Source organism: Jaculus jaculus, chromosome 17 (genome assembly GCF_020740685.1).
Source record: "Jaculus jaculus isolate mJacJac1 chromosome 17, mJacJac1.mat.Y.cur, whole genome shotgun sequence".
Lineage (NCBI taxonomy): Eukaryota > Metazoa > Chordata > Mammalia > Rodentia > Dipodidae > Jaculus > Jaculus jaculus.
This window is the reverse complement of record NC_059118.1, coordinates 60,704,721-60,727,793: the sequence shown is the minus strand read 5'-3', so window position 1 is coordinate 60,727,793 and position 23,073 is coordinate 60,704,721. Positions and strand designations below refer to the sequence as shown.

At 42.2% G+C, this 23,073-nt stretch overlaps 1 protein-coding gene across 1 annotated transcript in view; it reads right to left on the bottom strand.

Moving 5' to 3' along the window:
- The window catches only part of LOC101603424, a 301,585-nt gene that overhangs the window by 226,132 nt on the left and 52,380 nt on the right, over positions 1-23,073 (bottom strand). The window contains exons 6-8 of the mRNA XM_045136372.1: positions 8,451-8,527; positions 4,796-4,898; positions 2,093-2,329 (exon numbers count right to left, since the gene is read on the bottom strand). Of these exons, the coding sequence (XP_044992307.1) occupies positions 2,093-2,329; positions 4,796-4,898; positions 8,451-8,527 (417 nt within the window). The remainder of the gene's footprint in view (positions 1-2,092; positions 2,330-4,795; positions 4,899-8,450; positions 8,528-23,073) is intronic.

Here is a 23,073-nt window from a genome sequence, read left to right as displayed (position 1 = left end):
AATGTACCAAAAGGATGCAATTGCACCTTAGTGCTGAGTAGACCCTTTAAAATGTATTAAATTCTTAGCTACTACCACAGTCCTGAGCTCTCTCCCTAATAAAGGGAGAAAGTGAAGAGCTAGATTCAGGACCTGAACTATGCCTGATGCCTGATGGCACCTGTCCTCAAAATCTGCTGCTGGTTTCTCCGGGGAGAAAGTCATCTTGTAACCAGCCTAGACTAACACCCCGCACATGTACCCCCACGCTTCTTAACAAGGCCTTTGGGATCATTCAGTGGAGAAAAAATTGTTAACCTACATTGTTCTCAACCAAAGGTTAATTTGAAAATTATATGAAATATAAGCATTTATCACATTAATTAAAATAAAAGTCCAGTGGGTAAAAATTTATGGGCTTCACTATCAAAGAGACAGCGCAATTATGACAATAATAATAATGGTAGATTTGGAATGCTTGCTAGGTACTGGTGTGGTATGTTTCTGCAAGCATCAGCTCAGTCCCTTCTCACCTCTCACCTGCCTGTGGTAGATTGGCATAGTTTACACACATTTTGCAAATTAGCCAGGGTCCCTTGTGATTTTAACATTTTCTAAAAAGTGAATTCTTAAATCCTAGTTGCAACTTCTGATGCCACCATCGGTCTTTCAAACTATGAAGCTGGTAATATGCACACATACCATGACTAGTGTACATCATGACTATTTCATACACATCATGACTATTTAGCATATATCATGAATGACTACTTAGTACATGTCATAGCTAATAAACACCATGACTATTTAGTACATGACTTCCAGTGATGGACCTGTGTTTGTTTTTAACAACCATCAACTCCTAAATGATAGGGGAGGTCACTTTGTATTTTGGTTTTAATAGCATGGATTTTATGGATGCTATATTCTTTCATTTCTCACAATTCAACTATGGAAGTGTTCCTTAACTAAAAAAAAAAAAAAAAAAAGAGGCCAGAGTTATGCTATGAAGTTAAGGTGGTAAAAAGTGAAAAAATATGCTTCCTGATAAGAAAAAAAAAACATTTTTTTTTCTTAAATATCATCCTGTATTAATGCTGGTCCTTCTTGGGTTTGGGCAAAATCTGTATAATATCCCCAGTGCATCTGCATGAGACGAGGTGCTGGGATTAAACCAGCCTCCTTTCTCTCTGTCCTTTCTGACTCAAGGTCTCTTGGAGACACCATCTGTCCAGCACAAGTACTTTGGAGGAAGGCGAGCCTGACCTGGGGCTTCACATGCCCTCAGACTCCTGCTATCCCTCATGTCTCCAAGGTCCCTTCCAGCACTCTCTTCATTTGAACATCTGCGTGTAGTCAACCCACTCCCCCATGGCATCAAGTATTTCCTGTACAGATCCACTGACGGGTCCCCTTCCCCACAGCCTGGCTTTCACCTAACATGAGAAGCTCTGGCTGCTGACACGCTTACACCATAATGAGCCAGTCAGAGCCTTCCACCACAGACCTGAATAGAGAAAGGAGATCAGGAATCCACTAAATGCTCTTTTCTTTCCCGTGCATATACGGATGTGTGTGACTTATGCAGGCAGGTGTGCATGTGCTCACACGTATGTGCCAGCCAGAGGAGAACCCCAGCTGTCTTCTTCAGGAGTACCACCCGTCTCCTTTGTGACAGGGTCTTTCATTGCCGGGACTCACCAGGTAGACTAGACAGTAACCCTTAGGGATCTTCCTATGTCCTCCTCCTCAGCCTGGGATTACACACATGTGCCGCCACACCCAGCATTTGCATGGCTTCTACGGATCAACCTGAGGGCTTCAATCTTGCAAGACAAGCAACTAACCCCCCGAGCCACCTCTCCAGCCCCAGAACATACTCTTGAGGAGCAAGGACGATACCCACCTGAGGTCTCAATGGATGGACCATCACAGCGCTTGACACATATTGCATACTTATTGGGCATTTGTTAAGTAAGTGAATATGTGTATGAAAGAACACATGAAGAAAATCATGTTTATTGCAAAAAGTTGCCTAGGGTGGCAGGCAGGCAGACAGGGAAAGTAGGACGCTCAGCAACAAGGTTACACCGGAGCACAGACGTCAGCTTACCACAGAGAGGCTTTCCTGCCAGCACAGCCCCACCTCATAGAAGTGTCCCCCGTGACGAACCGCCCGTGTTCTTGCCTTCATCTGCCCTGTTTGCCACTCTTGCAGTACACCACTCCCTGGACGATCAAGCAGGGACACTCTGAGGAAGTATGAGCCTTGGGGGACCTTGTCCTTGAGGCTCCTGATGCACTTGATATAGATCTTGAGACGCTGGCATGGCAACTGAGCCTGAGCACCCTGCAGGAAAGGTGGAGTTCTTCAGTGACACAGGAAGGGATAGAACCAGGCGATCCACAACAACAGCATTTGCAGAGGCACAGAGAAAAAGGAGACAATTATTTTTATTCAACATCTAATTGCCAGGCATGAGCAATGATAACGGACAAGAGCACAGGATATATAACAAGGGGTCAAAGAGCAAGGTTGTTGATGATAGGAGGGTATATTTGGCCAGGTTTTAAGCATGGTATGTTAATAATCTGTGACATTAGAAACCACTCACCTACTATAGTGAGAGAGAAGTAACAGGAACCCAACACATCTAAAAACCAACACAGCATGCTGCTAAGGTACTGGGAAATGGCTGAGCCTGGGCACTGAGTGAGCTTCACACAGGGAATCTGAAAAGCAGCTATCCTACCCACAGCTAATCACTGATAACAACCCACATTGATTAGCATACAGCTTGCTAAATGTGTCCAAACCATGCCTCATCTGATAGAATATCCTGCCCACATGGCAGTTTGCCCCACAGGCTTCCACAGCTGAATTTCATTGTTTGCCCACACTTGCAAGAAGCAGGCCATGTTCAAGTTTAATAAGCACCAAAAGTTTATACAAAGTGATGGTTTGGATGAACTATTATTTCATATTAAAAATTAAACCATGGGTTTGAGAGATGTCTTAGAGGTTAAGGTGCTTTCCTGCAAAGCCTAAGGACCCTGGTTCAATTCCCCAGGACCCATGTAAGCCATATGCACAAGGTAGAACATGTGTGTGCAGTTTGTTTTCAGTGGCTGGAGGCCCTGGTGTGCTCATTCTCTCTCTCTTTATCTGCCTCTTTCTCTCTCTCTCTCTCTCAAATAAATACATTAAATTAAATATTTAAAAAAAATAAACCAGGATTATTGACAACAAATGTCATGATGTCTTACTTTTCGGGATAATTTTACCTTGAAGGATTCACTGGGAGAATTTGCATGAGTCAAGATTTGCTGTCAGTTTTTTATATTTTATTTTTATTTATGTTTGACAGAGAAAAAGCCAGTAAGAGAAAGAAAGAAGGAGAGAAAGAAAATATGGGTACATCAGGTCCAAGAGCCATTGCAAACAAACTCCAGAAGCATGTGCCACCTTGTGCATCTGGCTTACATGACTTCAGGGAATTGAACCTGGGTCCTTTGGCTTTGTAGGCTAGTGCCCTAAGTGCTAAGCCATCCCTCCAGCCCTATTATCAGCTTTAAGAGTAAACTACTCTAGGTCTTTCAGGTGAGTGGTATCCCTGGTTAATTTCCACCCAACAGAAGTGACTATTAATTTTGCCTAAAACATCTTTGAAGAGAAAATGCATAGTTCCATGTAGTTAGTATGCTTCTAGAATTAAAATCATAGTTAAGGGCTAGATGGCTTGGTGATGAAGGCACTTGTCTGTGAAGCCTGAGGACCCAGGTTTCATTTCCCAGGACCTATGTAAGCCATATGCACAAGGTGGTGCATGCAGCTGGAGCTCGTTTGCAGTGGCTGGAGGCCCTGGTGCACCTGTTTTCTCCCTCTCTCTCCCTCTCCCTCCCCCCTTGCTCTCTCATAAATAAATTAGAAATCACAGTTAAATAAACAATGAAAGTTGTTCAAGTTCTTTTGTTTTCCCCTACAAATCATACTTAAAAACTAATCAGAATAACAATTATTTTTTGGTTTAATTAGAAAATCTTAATTAACAACAAAGACTTAACCTTAATATTTGGGTTTCCAAAAGTATGTTAAAAATTAACACCACGCAAATAAATAAGACAATCTTTTTAGACCTCAAGGCAGGATTACTGATGCAGGCAGACGGAGTTATTAAACACATTCTAAATTAAACGCCTCCATGAATTTTATACTGAAATATATTGTGATAGTTTTGCATGCCAAATGTGACATTTTGTGTTTTAGATTCATCTTCTGTAGTAATTTTAGAAATGTCATACAAACAAAGATTTTGTCATTTACCAGTAGAATTACTATGCATGGCTGCTCTGGCTCTCATGCTTGTTTCAAGGCAGCAAGCCATAAAAAATCTTTATCTCCCTGAAACACGGCAATTTGGAAGATAATCGAATGGTGACTAGGGGGCAGACATGCCAGTCTGAGGAATTGTACCACAATCTCTCTTGCGTTTACAACCTCCGTCAAAGTGAGCGTCACGTGGAGTAACAGGAGATTCATCTAATCTCAAGCCTGTGTCAGCTGCACAGTGGCGGGAACTTAGGCTGGCCCCCTCAGCACCCTGTTTCCAGGAATGCCAAGGGCCTCCCATAGAGAGCGCTCAGTCACTGGCTTTTAGCATGGAATTGTCATCAAAAATATGTATGAAGACCTGCTAAAAGTCCATTGCTCTCAAGAGTCTTACAGGAGAAAGAGGAGAACAGGCAAGGGCCATCACTTAACTGGGCTCATCAGTCACCACTGCCACCAAGAGAAGAGCCAGTTCCACACGCTTACCTCCAGGCTAGGCCCTGTGGAAACGCCAGTCCCGTCTCTGAACGGAGCAAGCTCGGCGGCCCCAGCCCCTGTGCGAGAACTCCCATCCACGGAGGGTGGCTGGCTGAAATTGCAGAAGAGAGAGAAGGGGAAGGCGACAGTCAGGGAGGAGGAAAAGCCTTGCCTTGGGAACCACAACACAGCTTGGTGTTTTCCTTGAGCATTTTGTCAGATTAACTAGGTATTAGGTATAACACCACCTTACAGGTGCCGCAGGTGACTAAAGCCAGGGAGGATGTGGCTTCTGAAGTAAAGTATGTGACTTTGCTGTGTTGGCTCCTGATCCCCCAGCAATGAAAAGGTCGCTGTTTCAGAAACGACCAACGGATCACACACATGTGCCGCTCCATGTCTGCAGTAGCTGGGAGATAGGCTTCTGCACCAACCGTGGGCAACGGGAGCCAGAGGCTCACGATCGTGTGCAGAACAACAGTGTTTGCAGAGAGCCCGCCCAGAGCCTTGTGTGTAACTTAGGCCGTCTCTAGATTAATCATGCCAAATGCTCTGCAAATATGGTATGCTAGCTAACATACCATATGTCTGTAAGGGATAATGGTAAGGGGGAAAGTACATATGTGCTCTGTACAGTTAAGACAAATTTAGACATAACTATCTTTCCTTTTTTTTTTTTTTTTTTTGAGGTAGGGTCTCGCTCTAGCTCAGGCTGACCTGGAATTCACTATGTGGTCTCAGGCTGGCCTCAAACTCATGGAGATCCTCCTACCTCTGCCTCCCGAGTGCTGGGATTAAAGGCATGCGCCACAACGCCTGGCTTTTTCTAAGTATCTTTTCCCTCCATGAGGAACTGGATCCACATGTAGGAATCCCACCGATACAGCACACTGACTGTATCCGAGAAGACTTGTAGCCATTTCGTGTTTGCAACCCAAATTTCTCTTTGATCTTGTAAACTGTACATGTGACTTTGAGTAAAGCATTCATTTCAGTAGATTCATTTAAGCAGCTGACTTGACATAAGCATTTTCTCTCTTCAGGGCTACGGCCTGAGATCAAGATCTATCTTTGCCCCCAAAATGCCCCTAGGCTTTTCCCCTCCTATTGACACTGACTCTCTTCTTCACTGTTGACTGTTGTTTTTTTCTTTTTTCTTCTCGAATCTTGACATTGCTTGCCTTCTTCCCCAAATGTATTTGAATTATGAAGGATCATGTATATCCCTTCCTGACTTCAGCTTAATCCCATCAGCAAGGCCATCTGTGACAATGACTGTACCCCCATGAGAGGAATGGCCTTTTGAGGTCTCACTGCTGATTTAGTTTCCTATGACACAAATGATTTCCCTTAATTTGGTTAGAGCTACATTGACACAAGGGTTCATTAGGACACCCATTTGCTGGCAATTCAATTTCAAATTAAATACACTTTGTTGTAAATTTTATTACTTTTAAACTACTGTATCTATTGTCTTTAATGGCCCTATTATACAGTTATGAAGGTAAACAGATTCCATTAGTAAACATCAAACATTTGATGTTAACCACAGTAAGATGCGTTCCTCAGTTTCTTTCTTTATTCCCTTGGCAAGAATTGAAAGGAACTCAGAAATCTCCTTAAAATTTTTAATCTAAATAATTAGATGCTGGGTTTGCAATTATAATCAGAAGGGAAGAAAGAAAAAGACACAGTCCCTGGTTACAATGCCACTTTTTTGTAATTAAGAGTTCTCTAAAAATAACTTCCTTAAAGTTGAAAGGAGGCATCTTGCATAAGGAAAGGCTAAGGCCCAGCTTGAGCTGGACGCCGGGTACTCAGAGCGTCGCTATAGGGAGCTCAGCTCCTGGAGGCCATCGCGCTCTAGGTCGGGAGCCAGGAGCAAGCGCAGGATCACATCTGCTGGGAGTCCTGAGGCAAACTATTATTCCTGTCTTACCCTCAATAGAGCTTTTATTATTTTATGACTAGACTAGCTCAGTTATCCCTGGGTAGACACTGGGAATGGGTTCCAAGATTCTCTCAGCAAAATCCTCCAATGCCCAAGTTCCTTTCATATAGTGGCATGGTATTTTCATAGAGCCTACACACATCCTCCCATGTAGGTTAAACCTCCTGTAAGTGACTTGTAACGCCTAATACAATGCAAATGCTCTGACAATGATGTACCATATTGTTTAGAGAATAATGGCAAGAACAAAGTATAGGTACATGTTGGGTTGTTTCTTTTCCCCAAATATTCCCTATGCAAGGTTGATTGAGTGCATGAATGTGGAAACCATGGAGACAGAGGGCTGGTTGTATCTCTGCTCCTTGGATCATTACCTTCCCAGTGTCTCACAACCTAGATACAATCACTGGTAACATGCCAACTTCTGCTCATAGCTAAGTGGCTAGATACATTTTTTAATATAAAGTGTGACTGATAATGTAAATACTTCTTTGAAAGCTTTTTTTCCCCCATTTTGTATTTAGTAGGTGTTTTGTTTTGTTTTGCCGGTGTGGCCTAATTTTTAGTTACTCCCCAGTGTTTAATACTAAGTCTACTATAATTCATTTAAATGTCCCCTTACTGCTTATTATTGACTATTTATCTTAGTTCCTACTGTCACTATTGCATGTTCGCCCATAACTAGCTCCCTCTCTTAAAACTCTCACAAACCTACCTGACCATTTTCCTGGTCTAACGCCCCATCTTTAGAAACGTTGGGATATGGCAAGAATGCCATTCCACACCTCACTTCTTGAGAAGAAGAATGACACCTTGGTGACATATAGTCCTATTTTTCAATTTTTCAGACACTGAGTGGTCCTCACAGGGAGACAGGCTCCCCTCTGCTGGGGTCATGTTCGTGTTGCTGGAAGGATGAGCCGTTAAGGGCAATGGGGGACAGCACAGCCCATGCGCACAGCAGGTTTCCCGACCTCACCACTACTGGCAGCTGGAACGCGACCTGCTTGGCCGTGGGGCTGTCCTGTGCTTGAAAGGGGAGTTCACAGCCCTACCTCGTCCCAGTCGTCACCATCCAGACATTGGCAAATGCTCCCTAGGGACACAATTGACCCTTGTTGAGAAGCACTGATGGTCTCCGTATGAAGTGGCATTATTGTTTAGCGTGCTGGGGCCACTCTTTCAGACACTCTCTCATTCAACTCCAGGACAGTTCAACAGAGAGGACTGTAGTTCCTGCTTACCTGGCAGGTAGCTGACGCCGAGGAATCAGACTAGCTTGTTCAAGGTAGAGCCTAAAGTACAAAGTGAGACTTGAACCCCCACCTGCCCTGCCGCATGAGAGAAGACTGGCTGCCATGCCCACACTCTGGAAGTTTCCAATGGTCCAGAAACTTGGACATATTCTGAGAACAGTAAATCATGGCCTCCTGCTATTACAGCATGGCTAGATGACCCATCAGGCAGCAACTTGTAAACAGCACACATGTATCCCAAGACGGAATGGGAACATGCTTCTCAAAATCCCTGACCCTTAGAGGCATACTTACTCAGTGTTTGTCACCATATTTGATCCATAGAAAATCTCTCTCTCTCTCTCTCTCTCTCTCTCTCTCTCTCTCTCTCTCTCTCTCTCTCACACACACACACACACACACACACACACACACACACACACACATAAAATGCACCAAATAACATTAAGGAACATACTTCTCAAATATTGTGTCCTTCTTTAAACAGGACATGGGAATGTCTTGGCTGGTCCCTTCTTTTTCAACTTTCAAGTCCTGCATGAAAAAAAATAGAAATGAAATATATTTGATTCAGAGTATCTATGTAAATGCTGGGCTTGATAAGAGCAAAGTACACTGGTTGTCAAGGCAAACATGAACATTGGAATTAGACCATTGACAGGCACATTATCATAGTGCCTAGTTTTTCTCACATGCTTAATTACTGCTTAGGAAGGCACAGGGTGTAATAAACACTATAACAGACAGAGGAGACATGCTCAGTAGATTTAGTAGATATCAGCACAGCTTTTTTTTTGTCTCTACTTTCTAATCAAGTTTCAAACCTACCCCCACCTCTCTCTCTCTCTCTCTCTCTCTCTCTCTCTCTCTCTCTCTCTCTCTCTCACACACACACACACACACACACACACACACACACACCTCCATATGATGCCATAGTTTTAGAAATGCAAATAAATATATACACCTGGAAATACTGAATGCTAGAGATGTGCACAGTAGTTAATTGCTATAAGTGATTTATTACCAAATCCAGGACATTTGTGGAGTAAAAGGGGAAACAATTATTTTGGAAGAATGGGCTTAACTCAGGCAAAACTATGCAAGCTATAACCCCATCAATCCTCCTTCAGATATAATTATAGGGTATCACATGGACAAACACCAGTGTGCTCAGTGAAGGAAAGTGAAAAAAGGTAAAAAGAAATAGTACATCATTTTTCTGTGAGTGTTTGGTCACACAGACCACCCAGGCCCAGCAGGAGGGAGATGACAAAGTCACTGGAGGCCAATATCTGTACAGGCACATGGCAGTGACTAACTCCAGATAAACTGATGTTGGATATTCTTGAATAAAGTCTCAGGGTCTGGGAACACTCGGTAGCTCTGAGCCCTCTCCACCAGGCTCTTGATTCCATGCTCGGCACCTTCCTTTGTGTTTCTTTAATCAACAGATTTTTATTTTATCTACGTATGCATATAAATTTTATGTGTGAATAGGTCTCGCTGTGATATTGCCACACATTCCTTTGCTCTTCTTATCAACAACGCACACAGCACAATCTCCATAGCTCAGCTTCCCCTCCTGCCTCCTCCAGTGTGCTCAAGGAGCCCAGGACGTCTGCATCGGGTTGCCTTGTATCCTCTTCATTCTAAATCTCAGATTTCTTGGCCACATGAGCCTTCAATGGGTCTTACTGGATTTGCTTCATTTGGACCAAAGTCAGGAACTACAAATGTCGTAGTCATAAGACCATCTTGGGCTGGAGAAATGGCTCTGTGATTAAATGTGCTTCTTTCATAAGCATGAGTGCTTGAGGGGCCTGAAGCCACCTGTGTTCAAACTTCTGGATGCCATGTAAACATCTGGGCATGGCCCCTGGAGCCCCAGTCACACTGAGGGAACATATGCCAAGGAATGGACCTGGTTTGTGAAAATCAGCAAGGACCTGTATGAGTAAGAGGCTCTGGTTCAAATAAGAATGGTCAGAAGTGTGATGGAGTTGGACACCCAACTTTCAGCTACAAACATCCCAGGCAAGGACCCAGACCCCAGCCCCACCACAGTCAATAGGGCACTACAAAGGCATATACACAACAGGACTACACCACCACACACTCACCACACAGACACATCACAAGACAAAAAACAACAACAAAAACAAAAAACCAAAAACAAGGTCATCTCTACCTTGGGCTTCCATGAAGGATGAGGTACCTGCATATGTCCTGAGAAATTCCTTGTCATTTAGCTGAGAGGAACAAGGACACACCGTCCATCTCTTAGGACTTACGGTTTGTGTGAACAGTATGCTGAGGTATTCACACCTCAGTTATTTCTGAGGTTCTAACAGACACTTTGACTTTGACATTGTCGACCTTGTCCTTGAACCATATTCTCCTGACACGGGGTTTTAGTTCATTTCCATGTTGGCTGCCACCTGGGAGGTTAAGACTGAGACTGGTGGAACCAAGTGTTGACTTGTTTTGTTTAACAGCCTTTGCTTTAGCCTCTCCCCCTGCCTCTCAGTTTACCAGGAGCATTAAGAGCCTACCAGGTGGCCCTTACTGGCCTCGCTCATGCTGAGAATCTGCATCTTCTAGTTCACCAGGTACATTCCATATTCTGCACCCCAAATTGTCAGACAGTGATGTTGCTACCATCCATGACTCTATCATAGAGATTTTCACTCCTCTGTTTTACAGTGAGAATTTGCTCATTTGCCCCAAACCTTCACCCCATTTCTGAAAGACCATGAGGATTCTTGCAACCTCTCCAACAAAGCATTTTGGACTTTCACTTATCTTTAAAGTCTACTGTGCATTTTAATTCAGGTATTTATTCACTTATTTACAAGCATGCAGAGAGAAGGGGGATGATAGGTGTGCTAGAGCCTCTTCCACTGTGAACAAACTCCAGGTGCAGGAACCACTTTCACCTGCTAAGACGTCTCCCCAGCCCGACTGTGCATTTCCAGTGTCACTACATATATATATGTCACTATATATATATATATATATATATATATATGTATATATATATATACCAGAAACAGAGGTGCCAAGCCTGGCTTCCAGTGAAAACTCTGAGAAGAGACCGGCGCCTGCTTAGTGTGGTGTGAGACTGCTGAGTTGGCTACCATGGCTATCCGGCTGTGGCTAGCCACAGTGCACGCCCTCCTCTGGTGCCTGTGTCGGTGAGGGTCTCTCGCTGTTGGGTGGTTGGAGTAGTAAGGTCACACTACTCTGATGTGGGTAAAGACACTGGGCAGGGTGGTCCACGCCTGTAATTTCTGCAGTTCCTCTGCGGAGGCCAAGCAGGAAGACTGTGGTCAAAGCCGCCACTCCTGACCGCTGGGACGATTCCGTTCAATTGTCTACTTGATCAGATTAGGCAGCAACAAAGAGGCAGGCCGGCCTCTTGGGTGTTTCCAGGAAGGACTGATGGAAGGAGGAAGGCTTTCCTAGAGTGGGCAGTCCATCAGGAGGTGGAAGATATCAAAGGAGCTCCAAACGAGAACACTGCTTTTTTTTTTTTTTTTTTTTTTTTTTGCCAGGCTATCCACGCTACTCACTGGTTCACTGGTGCCTGTGTCTAGCCTGTTGCTGCTGCCTTCGTGGACGTTGAAACCCAGTTTCCTCATCTTTCCAACACGGACTGCGGATCAGCAGCTCCCCAGGACCCCTGGAGGCCTTCAGTGCCAGACTGGGACTGCTGGGGCGTCCAGCTTCAGGGCCTGAGCAGCTTCGGTGGGATTCCCCAGCCTGCAGCTGGCCATCGTTGGCTGCCTGCAGCCCATACCCTTACCACTCTAACGCACCTCCTTTGTCATATCGAGTCATTCTCTGTGTTCTCTTTCTCGAAAGAATCCTAACCAATACAGTGACCTACCGAGACCTTGTCTAAAATAACAAGAAAAAAAAAAAAAAAAAGCAAATAAAGGGACTTCTTGTGAAAACCAAAAATTTTCAGATAGTCCCAAGTATTTGAGAAACATCAATTATATCTTCATAATTACTGAACTAATCCTCCCTTTGTATAAAAACTTATTTTGAAATATTTTGCAAAAAAGATTTTCCTCAATAACCTTTAAATTGTTTTAAGTGGAGAAAAGACAGGGAACAGTTTGGTAAAATTGTCAAAAACTAATATTGATCAACCACAGTTGATCAAAATAATGAACCTACAACATCCAAACAAAATTCAAAGGTCATCACAATTTATATATTAATTTTTAAAAGTTATCTCCTTAAGTTCAGCATGGTGGCGCATGACTTTAATCCCAGCACTTGGAAGGCAAGAGGTTGGGGGATCATCATGAGTTCAAGGCCACCCTGAGAATACATAGTGAATTCCAGGTCAGACTGAGCTAGAGTGAGACCCTACCTCAGAAACCAAAAAATGAAACAAACAAACAAACAAAAGTTATCTCCTTATATTTCCCTAGCGTAAGCCATTTTTCTAGCAACAATGTGAAAACATAGTGCAGAGAAGGTACCAGTATTCTAGAGCCTTCTTTCTTCAGAAAAAAAGAAAAAGAATCTCTTCAAATGATACTAAACCTTCCATAGATATATTTAAATAGCACACTACTATAAAAATTTTTCTTTTGATGAGTAATAAAGTTCAATAATGTGGGCTGGGGGGATGGCTCAGTGGTTAAGGTGTTTGCCTACAAAGCCTAATAAGCTGGGTTTAAGTCACCAGTCCCCATGTAAAGCCAGATGCACAAAGTGGCACGTGCATCCAGAGTTCATTTGCAGTGGCCACTCTCTCCCTCTCTTTCTCTCTTTCCCTCTCTCATCTTCTCTGTCTCTCTCTGCTTGTAAATAAATAATATTTTAAAACTCAACAATGGGATTCTGTAACTGGGATTCTCCCCTGTGTAATGGGTGGTAACAGAGGAGATATAAAACAACAAAGGACATAATTCATAGCTATGGGTAACGATTCTGTGCTCAGTATTAACCTGAGAACTTTGCATGCTACGGTTCACAGAATCTTCCCCTTCACCTCCTTAGGTAGAATTTTCCTCACTTTCAAGTGAGGAAACTAGGCAAGCCTACAGCACTGACCCCCACAGCAACGGCCTCTGATACCCATAGCTATGACTCTGAGCACCATAGCTGAGGAAATGAAACCAATTCTATTTACTCAAATCAGTGGTTCACAGGCGGACACACAGCGGTTTCTCTATTACCTATCAGTTGCTGTATTGATGCTACTTCATAACGTCTGGCCAAGGTCACTCCAGAAAGGAAGGGTCTGTTTGGCTCACAGGCTTGTGACAGCCCCTTGGCGGGGAGAGCTGACGGGAGGAGCCCAGAGCACTTGGTCGCGTCGCAAGCACAGTCAGAAAGCAGAGCAGAGTGAGTGTTCGTGCTCAGCCGTCGTCCTCCACTTTATTTAGCCCATGGAGTGGTCCTGCCTACAGTTCAAGTGGGTCTGCCCACCTCAGTTAACATATGCTAGAACAATCCCTCAAGACAAGCCCAGAGATTTGCTCCCATGGAAATTTTAAAGCTGGTCAAGTTTTCACGATTAGCCAAGGCCACTGCCACCTATACATTTAGTAATAAAAACCAAAGTCTACATGAAATATCATATGTAAAGTGAAATTCCATATATCAGACATAGGAAAGCTATATATGAGAAAGAGCAATATTGAAACGCTCTTTAGATTCAATGCTAAATCTTCAGTTACTTTTTTCTTTTTAAATGCTAACACCTGGACTGGGAGATGGATCAGCAGTTAAGGTGCTTGCCTGCATAGCCGAAGGACCCTAGTTTGATTCCTCAGTACTCATGTAAAGCCAAATGCACAAAGTGGCATGTGCATCTGGAGTTTGTTTGCAGAAGCTAAAGGCCCTGATGTGTCCATTCTCTCACTCTCTCTCTCTCAAATAAATAAAGAAAATATTTTTTTAAAAAGCTAAAATTTTACAGGAGTCATACCAATAGCTACAAAAACTATAACTACAAAGTTTGCATGAAATGTGATATTCTACATTTTTATATGGAAATATTATCTCTGGTAATATAAGCATTTTCATTCAAATACACATACTTAAAATTAGGCTTACTAACAATTTTGACATAGCAAACTTTTATATATGATTGTTGCAGTTTGTGTTGCTGAATTAAAAATAGAAAGTTTAATCGGGATCATTATTAAAAGTTCCCTAAATTTATTTATTCTTTAAGCTATATTAAAATAATTGCTTCATTGAGACATACCTTAGAGCCAAGAGGAAGAAATATGTTTCTAATGTTGAATATGAAGTCATGCTTTATGCTTCTCAACTGAAAAATATGTAGCTACCAACGGCCTAATGCCATCCAAACTGATTCTCTGCATATCCTGTCTTTTTCTGTGGAAATGATATTAGGGAAAGCAAAATAAAATATTCAAAAATGAATAATTGCTTCCAGGAGGAAGTAATGGACAAATTTGTCTATAGGATGTCTGTGGCACATCTAATCCAGTCAGCATGTGAGGCCAGCCTACGGGACAGAAGACCAGAGGCAGGATATGGTTCTGATTGGGTCTGTGCAGGACAAACATGTGGAAAAGGACATTTTGGGAACCATTGATGAAATTTGAGCACCAACTGGATATTAGATAAAACTACTATGAATTTTATTAATTATATTGATGTAATTTTGGCTGTGTGCTTATTTTTAATGCAAAACAAAGTATAAACTTTTGGACTTACTCTGCCTGCCTCTTACGAAACAGACAGGCAATCATGAGCTCTCCTCCTCTGAGGAATGTCACGGAGGCGCCCAGAAGGTTCTTGTTAAGGGGCTGCAGGACCTCCTCCACAGGCCACTGCTAGAACTGGCCAGGGGAGCTAGAACCAGGGAGGAAAATTTTATTTCTGACTTAGCCATTGAAAATATGTTTGAACCATGCATAGTGGCACATGCCTTTGATCCCAGCACTCATTAGACAGAAATAACAGGCTCGCCATGAGTTCAAGGCCAGCCTAGAACTTCAAAGTGAATTCCCAGGTCAGCCTGGGCTAGAGTGAGACCCTACCTTGAACAAAGAAACAGATTTAAAAATAAACAAACAAACAAACAAATAAAATCTCAATTTTGGGGCTGAAGAGATTGCTAAGTGGTTAAAGGCACTTGCTTGAAAAGTCTGACGACTCAGGTTTCAGTCCCCAAAACCCACATGAAGGGAGCTACGCAAAGTGGCACATGCACCTGGAGTCCATGTACTGTGGCAGGATGCCCTGATTTGCTCATTCTCCCCAATCTTTCTCCTTAACAAATAATTAAATATTTATTTTAAAATTTGAAAATAAATTAGTGATTTTTAGTGCAGAATATTCACTCAGAGAACCCCCAAGTATCTTATTCTAGTCTTGAGGTGTTTCTGCTTATTTTTCTAAAAGAACTGTGCTTCATTCATGCTCCTCACTGAGATGGGCAAAGGGGAAACACAGAGCTGAGGGCCGTGACTGCACGGAGAGCACGTTGTCTATGTGAGAGTCCGTCTCTCCGGGCAGCACGGATCAGTCTCAGAACTTGTGCTTCTCCTGCCTGAGCCCACAAGCGCTAGGGTTCGAGTGCACAGCACAGCATGCACTCTATCCTGCTTTAGTGGCTTTTTTATTGACAGTTTGCTTAGATGTACATAACCCCATCCCATTACCTTCTTTATAGTATATCCTTTTAAAAACATGAATTTCAAGAGAGAAGAACCAAACAAAAGTCTTCTGCATATGCTATCCAAATGTGTTTTCTTTATACATGACACTTTCTTTTCAAATAAATGAAAAATTACAAAGATGAAAACTAATTGTTACAGTGGTCATCATAATACTTTTATTTTCCTTTTTATTCTTTTAATTATTTAAGTTGCAAACTATTTTATTTTTACTTGAGAGAAAGAGAGAGAGAGGGAAGGAGGCAGATAGGGAGAGAAAGAATGAGCATGCCAGGTCTTCTAGTCACTGCAAACAAACATGCGTCCTGGGGAATTGAACCTGGGCCCCTTGGCTTTGCAGGCAAATGCCTTAACTGCTAAGCCATCTCTTCAGCCCTACTTTTGTTTGTTTGTTTTTGAGGTAGGGTCTCACTGTAGCCCAGGCTGACCTGGAATGCAATATGTAGTCTCAGGTGGCTTTAAAGAAATGGCTGTCCTCTTACCTTTGCCTCCTGAGTGCTGGTACTAAAGGCATGTGCCACCCTGCCCAGATAATACTTTTAAAAAAGTCTTTTCATTGCCTTAACAAATTTGTTAGATTTTTTGTCTTACTGAATTATAAAATGCAATATAATCATATATAATAATTTCTTTACCCAAACTAGAAATATAATGAAAAAGATTAAATATTTCAGGTTTTAGAAAATATCATAACTTTATATTTCATGTGAGATAGGTTTGTTTTGAAATCTCTAAAATATGTATTATCTACTTTTTTCCAGAAATTTATTCCTTCTCAGTCACAAGGTCTCAAATGTAAGCTTACATCTATTACCTTAGGGTCGTGAAAATAAGAGGAGAGAACAGCAATATGAAAAATAATTATATTTTATACACTAAATAGCCATGCATAGATATTTTCCACAAATAAAAATGTATATTTTTCTGAAATTATAAAATAATTCTTGTTAAAGATGAAGAAAGTTTTTTTTTGTTTGTTTGTTTGTTTTAGGTAGCTTTTTAAATATTTACCAATTTTTCCTAAGAAGTATCATTTATTAAGACTGTCCAACAATGGATCGCCAATTTTGGAACTATGTCTAGGCCCCTCTGCACTGAGGTTATTCAACTTAAGGAATCCTTATTATTTTACATTCTATTTTATCAAAAATACTTCCAAGGAGGAACTTGGATACTTGTGGGATGGGCAAGTAGAGAGACCATATTACATGTACCTTAAGCTATTAAAAATTTACCATGGACCACAAAGTGTTAGAGAGCTTCAAGTGTAGAACACTCCTGCATGAAATAGAAGAACTAAAACCACAAGACAATATGAACAGAGGAGGGGAAGCAGTTTCTTCCAACTAATATATAAGAATAATTTAGAAAGCAGTTAAAAGAAGCAAGTGAAATCCTAATGGATTCACTCACATCACAATTTATTAGGTAAGAATCACTTTAAGAGATGGTGACTATACCTAGCTTCAGCTATAATTTGGTCATTTAATGCTTTGATTTCATACAAAATTTATATTTTATATTTTAAGTGTATAAGAAATAGTTCTTCCTTTATGTTAAATTAAAGCATTTCTAGGCATCTATTATGTAGGGAATACAATATAAAAGTTCTTGTGCAAGAGCAGGTTATGATTAAGACAGAGCAACAAGGTACATTTGGATCATTTGCAACCAACCCCAAAGCAAATAACTGCCAACTCAGGTTATTACCCAGCAAAGTTATTTTTTAAAATCAATGAAGAAATCAAGAATCTTCAAGACACTCACAAATAAAATCATGGCCACTGAGCCAGCATTATAGAAAATACCTAAAAGAATCCTACACATGTAGGAGGAAGAAAAACAGTCTCAATCACAAGGGTGCAAGAAAGATTTCATGAGAGGAATAAATAAACACATGAGAATTAGGAAAGAATCAATTATGTCCAACTCAGTAAAATATAAACCGCCTCATGGAGGGTTAAGAAAAGACAAAAGCAAGACTCTAACCCAAAAGAAAATTGAAGAAATCAACAAATTCTTTGCAATAATAACCCTAAATTATCTTGACTCTCTGAGTGAATGATGCAGCTGATTGGATTAAACATAAACTTGACCTGTTTATTGTCTACGGGAAACACATCTCATAAGGAAAGAAGCACAGAGACGGAAAATGCAAGGATGGAAGTTAAAATACCAGACAAATGAAGCCAGAAAACAAGCTATTCTTATATCTGATAAAGCATACTTCAAGTCAAAGTTAGAAGAAATTTAAACAAAGCATATCAGTAGATGGATGAATTTATTAAGAAGTTATAACAATTATAAATTTATATGCATGGGCTGGGAGGATGGCTCAGGACTTAAAGACACTTGTGTCCAAAGCCTACCAGCCTGGGCTCAACTCCCCTGTACTTAAAAAACGCCACCTTGAATATAGTCCCCTCAAAGGTCCACTGAAATTTCCAACAGAACATTTTTCAATTCCTAAGGAAGTAGAAAAGACTTTGAATATTCAGAGTAACCCTAAGTGGAAAAAACAATGCTGCAGACACAAGCTGTGATTGCACATCACAGAGACATAATTAATAAAAACAGCATAGTACTGGACCAAAATGGACATGCAGACCACTTGATAAGAAGAGAGGACTGAGAAAAGAAACACACACAGCTACAACCGTATGGTTTTTGACAAGGGTGCCAAAAGCATAGATTGGTGGCGGGGGTGGTGGTGGGGATAAACTCTTTAACAAATGGTGCTGCAAAACTTGATATCCCATGTAGAATTAAATTGCTTCCCTCTCACCCTGCATAAAAACGAATTTAAAAACATAATATAATACCAGCAAAGTTTGAAACTGATAGAGGACCACATAGGGGAAAACGCTTTATGACAGAGATGAAGGCAAACACAGTCTGAGTGGCGTTCCCGTTCCGTTCCAGTGGCTGAGGAAGTCACAGCAACACGGACACGTGGGATTACGTGAAACTTAAAAGCTTCTGCAAGGGCCTAGTGGGAAGGCAGACAGAGTTAGTGGAGGGGTAGACAGAGGTCCAAGGAGAGTGGTAGGAGGAGATTATGATTATCGTAAGAGAAATCTTAACAACAGCAAAAAGATTTTTAACTTTTACAAAGGTCCTGCCCAACAAAGGCGACAGTAAACAGAGGAAAAGAAAGGCCCTGCAGAGTGCCGAAGATCTCTGTGATCCATACATCAGAACACAGACTCATAGTTCCTTAAAAAAATTAAACATCAACCCCCCTCCACACACACACACACACACACACACACACACACCACCACCACCACCACCACCACCCAACCTTTCAATCAGTGGGCAAATGGATTTAAGCAGAAAGTTCACAAAGGCGTTATACATACAAATCAGCATTTGATGCAGCCACCAAGAACGGAATTACACCATCAACAAAACCTGGATGGCCCTGGAGCTGAGCATGTTGAGCAAAGTAACCCCTGGGTCGGGAGAAGAGGCGCTTTCTCCCAGGGCAGCATCTGTGTGGCGTGTGCATGGGGAAGGGGGTGAAAATAGGGTGAGAACGAGTCAGCAGAAAGGTCTACTGGGAAGGGTGAGGGGTAGGGCAAGTGTGACGCGTTGCGCTGCTGCAGACTGTAGGGTTAATGTGCACGCACACCTGCTATCCAGGGAAGAGACGGGAGGGCCAGTCGTAGGGTGGAGTGATGACAGAGAAACGTGGAGGCACGCACAAGGACACGCGCAGAGCTGTCGTCACCGAAGCCACCGGTTTGTACAAACAAAAATTAAACGAGCAGGGCTGGGGAGGCGGCATAGCAGGGAAGGCACTTACATGCAAAGCCTCAGCACCCACGTCAAGCCAGGTGCACGAGGGGGCACATGCGTCTGGAGTTTGTTTGCAGTGGCTAGAGGCCCTGGCATGCCCATCCTCTCTCTCTCTCTCTCTGTTTCTCTCTCTCTCCTCACCTCTCTCTCTCGCCTTGCAACCAAACAAATAAATAAATAAAAATTTAAAAATGTTTTTCTTGGGCTGGAGAGATGGCTTAGCAGTTAAGCGCTTGCCTGGGAAACCTAAGGACCTCAGTTCGAGGCTTGATTCCCCAGGACCCACGTTAGCCAGATGCACAAGGGGGCGCACGCGTCTGGAGTTCGGTTGCAGTGGCTGGAAGCCCTGGTACGCCCATTCTCCCTCTCTCTCTCTTTCTCTCTCTCTCTCTCTTTCTCTCTCTCTCTCTCTCTCTCTCTCTCTCTCTGTCACTCTCAAATAAATAAAAATGAAACAAACAAAAGAAATGTTTTCCTTTCATTACTAAGAACAGAGAAATATGAAGAGATATTTCCATATCTGTTTTAGTCACGATATTTTTGTTTTTGTTTTTTGAAGATAGAGTCTCGCTCTAGTTTAGGCGGATCTGGAATTCACTATGCAGTCTGAAGCTGGCCTCAAGTTCCCTCTGGGCGATCCTCCTCCCTCTGCCTCCCAAATGTGCCACCACACCCAGCAGAGTTTTAGTTAAGAGTTTTAGGGAACAAATGTTCTGAGGCTTTTTAGGGGGATTCCACACATGTGTATGCACCTCAGCTCAGACTTTTCAACCTCCCATCCCGTCTCTTCTCACCTTACATCTTCTTTTTCCAAATTTCTACTTGCCTTCATTCCTAGTATCCACAATGGTGAATGGGCAAGATTGACAGTAGCCCGGATCATGTGCAGCATTTAGGGGAGACTCGGCTCAGTACACAGGCTAACAGAAGAAGTAAACGGGCGTGTCAGAGAGAAGGAAGGGCACACACACAGCCAGGCTCTATAGGGAAAGCTCAAAAGTTACTTCGGTGGAAAAGAACTTAGATATTTTGTTCCCAAATGCAAATGTGCTGACAGACACCCATCCCTTCCCCACAAAGCTCCCTGCTCAGAAGGCTGATGCAAACTCCAAGCCCCAGGGCTAGGCCCTGTGATGCAGCAGGAGAAAAACGGGAAAATCACAACTTGGAGCTCAGGGAACATTTCTGATATCAAACACCTGGCCTAAGAGATACTCAGTAAGATGGAAGTGTGAGGTATTTAAAATAAAAATCAAACAAGGCTTTAAATGATCTGAAACTACTCAAACTTCATAATAATAGAGAGCTAGAGTCTACAGAGAAAGCAAAACTAAATCAGATCTCTATCTTGCCCACCAAGGGTAGGGAGCATCATGGAAGAGGGGGCTTCAAGATTGTAAGAGCCCCAGGGTGGGGAGTGGTCACCTGAGACACCATATTTCCGCATCTTTGCAGAGACTGATTTAGGCCTCTTGGGTCCCACAATGAACACCAATCACCCCACCAAAGACGCTCAGCAGAACTGGGGCAGAGGAGAGGAGTTCTATGTGTGTAACCTTTTTGTTTAAAAAATTCAATACACTTTTTAAATTCTCATTTGTTACTCATTCATGTAGGACTTCAGTTTCTGTCTGTTGACTGACAACACACTGAGCACTGAAAAACCGGAAAAACCAACTCAAACACAGAAAGTCATACGTGGATCCCTCTACACTAATGGCAAAGGAGCAATGGCCAGAGATAGCATGCGCTCCCAAGACAGTAAGTGTGACTTCCTTGAAGCAGTATGCTTCAGTTCTCCAGCTCTGGTCGGCCGGTCTTTCTGCCCGCTCTCCCACCACGCCCGGTTCCACATGCCCAATTCTAAACTTCCATCACTCATGTCACTGAAAGAAAACATCCATCAAAACATACTACATACTTTGGACTCCAAAACAATTGATGAACTGCTTTCAGCTCCCACATCTTAATTAAGACATACTTTCACAGCCATTGAATGGAGTTTTCTTCCCCAGGACTATTAAAAGAAATACTAGCCCAGCTCAGTTTAACCAAGCTCATTCAAGCAATAGATGCATTGTAGTATAGGGTATCTTTTCAGACTAAAAATAATTTCAGGTGAGCTCCTTTTATCATCAGGAAGATAGGAGATGACACACAGAAATTACCTGATTGGTGTAATATAACATTTACCTTACTGGAGTTTTCTGAGGCAGCAACTATTGTGATTGGCTGAATTTCTGTTACTTAGATACAAGACTCAAATTATAACCTTCTTGCACATCAAGCTGTATAATACTTCACTGGCTAAGGAAGTCCCTTTGGGTAAAGTCATTGCAAGTATGGAGGAGGTCAATTTATTCTAAGACAATAGAGTAATTATGGGGTTTGGGGGGGGATCTGTTTGTTTTGTGGTAGAGTTTTGCTATAGTCCACCTGATCTAAAATTCATTATGTAGTCTCAAGCTAGCCTTGCACAAGTGCTGAGATTACAAAGGCATATACTACCACACTCAGCAATAGTGTAATTAGGAATGGACAAGTGCAGATTTGTGGAAATGTCTTCTGTTTTCCTACCAACTCTTACAACTTCTTAAGCTTTATACAGCAGGGCCATATGCATGTGGCCAATCTCAGTTATAATGCATCAAACAAAACTAGGACAATAATTATATTGCAGTGTAATTATCTTGGGATAAACCCATTTGATTTAGAACCACAGAATCAAGGAAAATTGAATACCCATGTTGATATTTCTCCAAGAAAAATTAATTCAACCCAATTGACCGTCCTTTTGAGACAATCAACATTTAAAACAATAATCAAGCTTCTCTGTGGCATAAATCATCACTTGATATGAAATGAATACATGAAGCTTTTCTCACTAGCCACAGTACTCAGTGGACATCTTATCATGCTACCTGAGTTTTTGTTGATAGCTTGAAATTTAACATCTAACATATTGTTCTGCCACACTTCAGTGTGAAGTTCACTCATGTGGGTAGAATGTTTCTTCACTTTTTTCCTCTAGCACTAGCTGAGAATGGATATATACCATCCCAGTGTTGAGTAAACAAGGTTCAAACTCTGTGTTCTTGCTAGCTGTGGGACCTCAGGCAGTGTAGTAAACAGCTTCAGGTCGCTGAGGTGAATGTCCAAACCAGGCACAATTATGGAAGAAGGTATTTATTGAAGTGTAACGATCAAGGGGAAATTCAATAATGGTAGAAGAAGCTGGCCTTTTTACAAAGAACCAAGAGAGAGACAGAGAGAGAGAAAGAGAGAGAGGGGGAGGCCACAAGCCACCGCCAGCAAGCAAACACACTTCAGGAACTCTGTGCAGATCTCAAGCAGTCGGCATATCTTTAGACGGCAGTTCCAGCTCCACCCCCACACCTTAGGATTGGACCTTAGGATTTACCCGCAGTGACACCTCCTCCAGCCAGGTGGCTGCAGATGAAAATTACAAACTGTAATAAAATCCTCAAACTACCACAGACAGGTTACCTAACATCTCTGTCACTCAGGCTGTTTCTGCAATTATAAAGGGACATAATCATCTATCTTATAATATGAGCTATGAGTCCTGTGAAATAT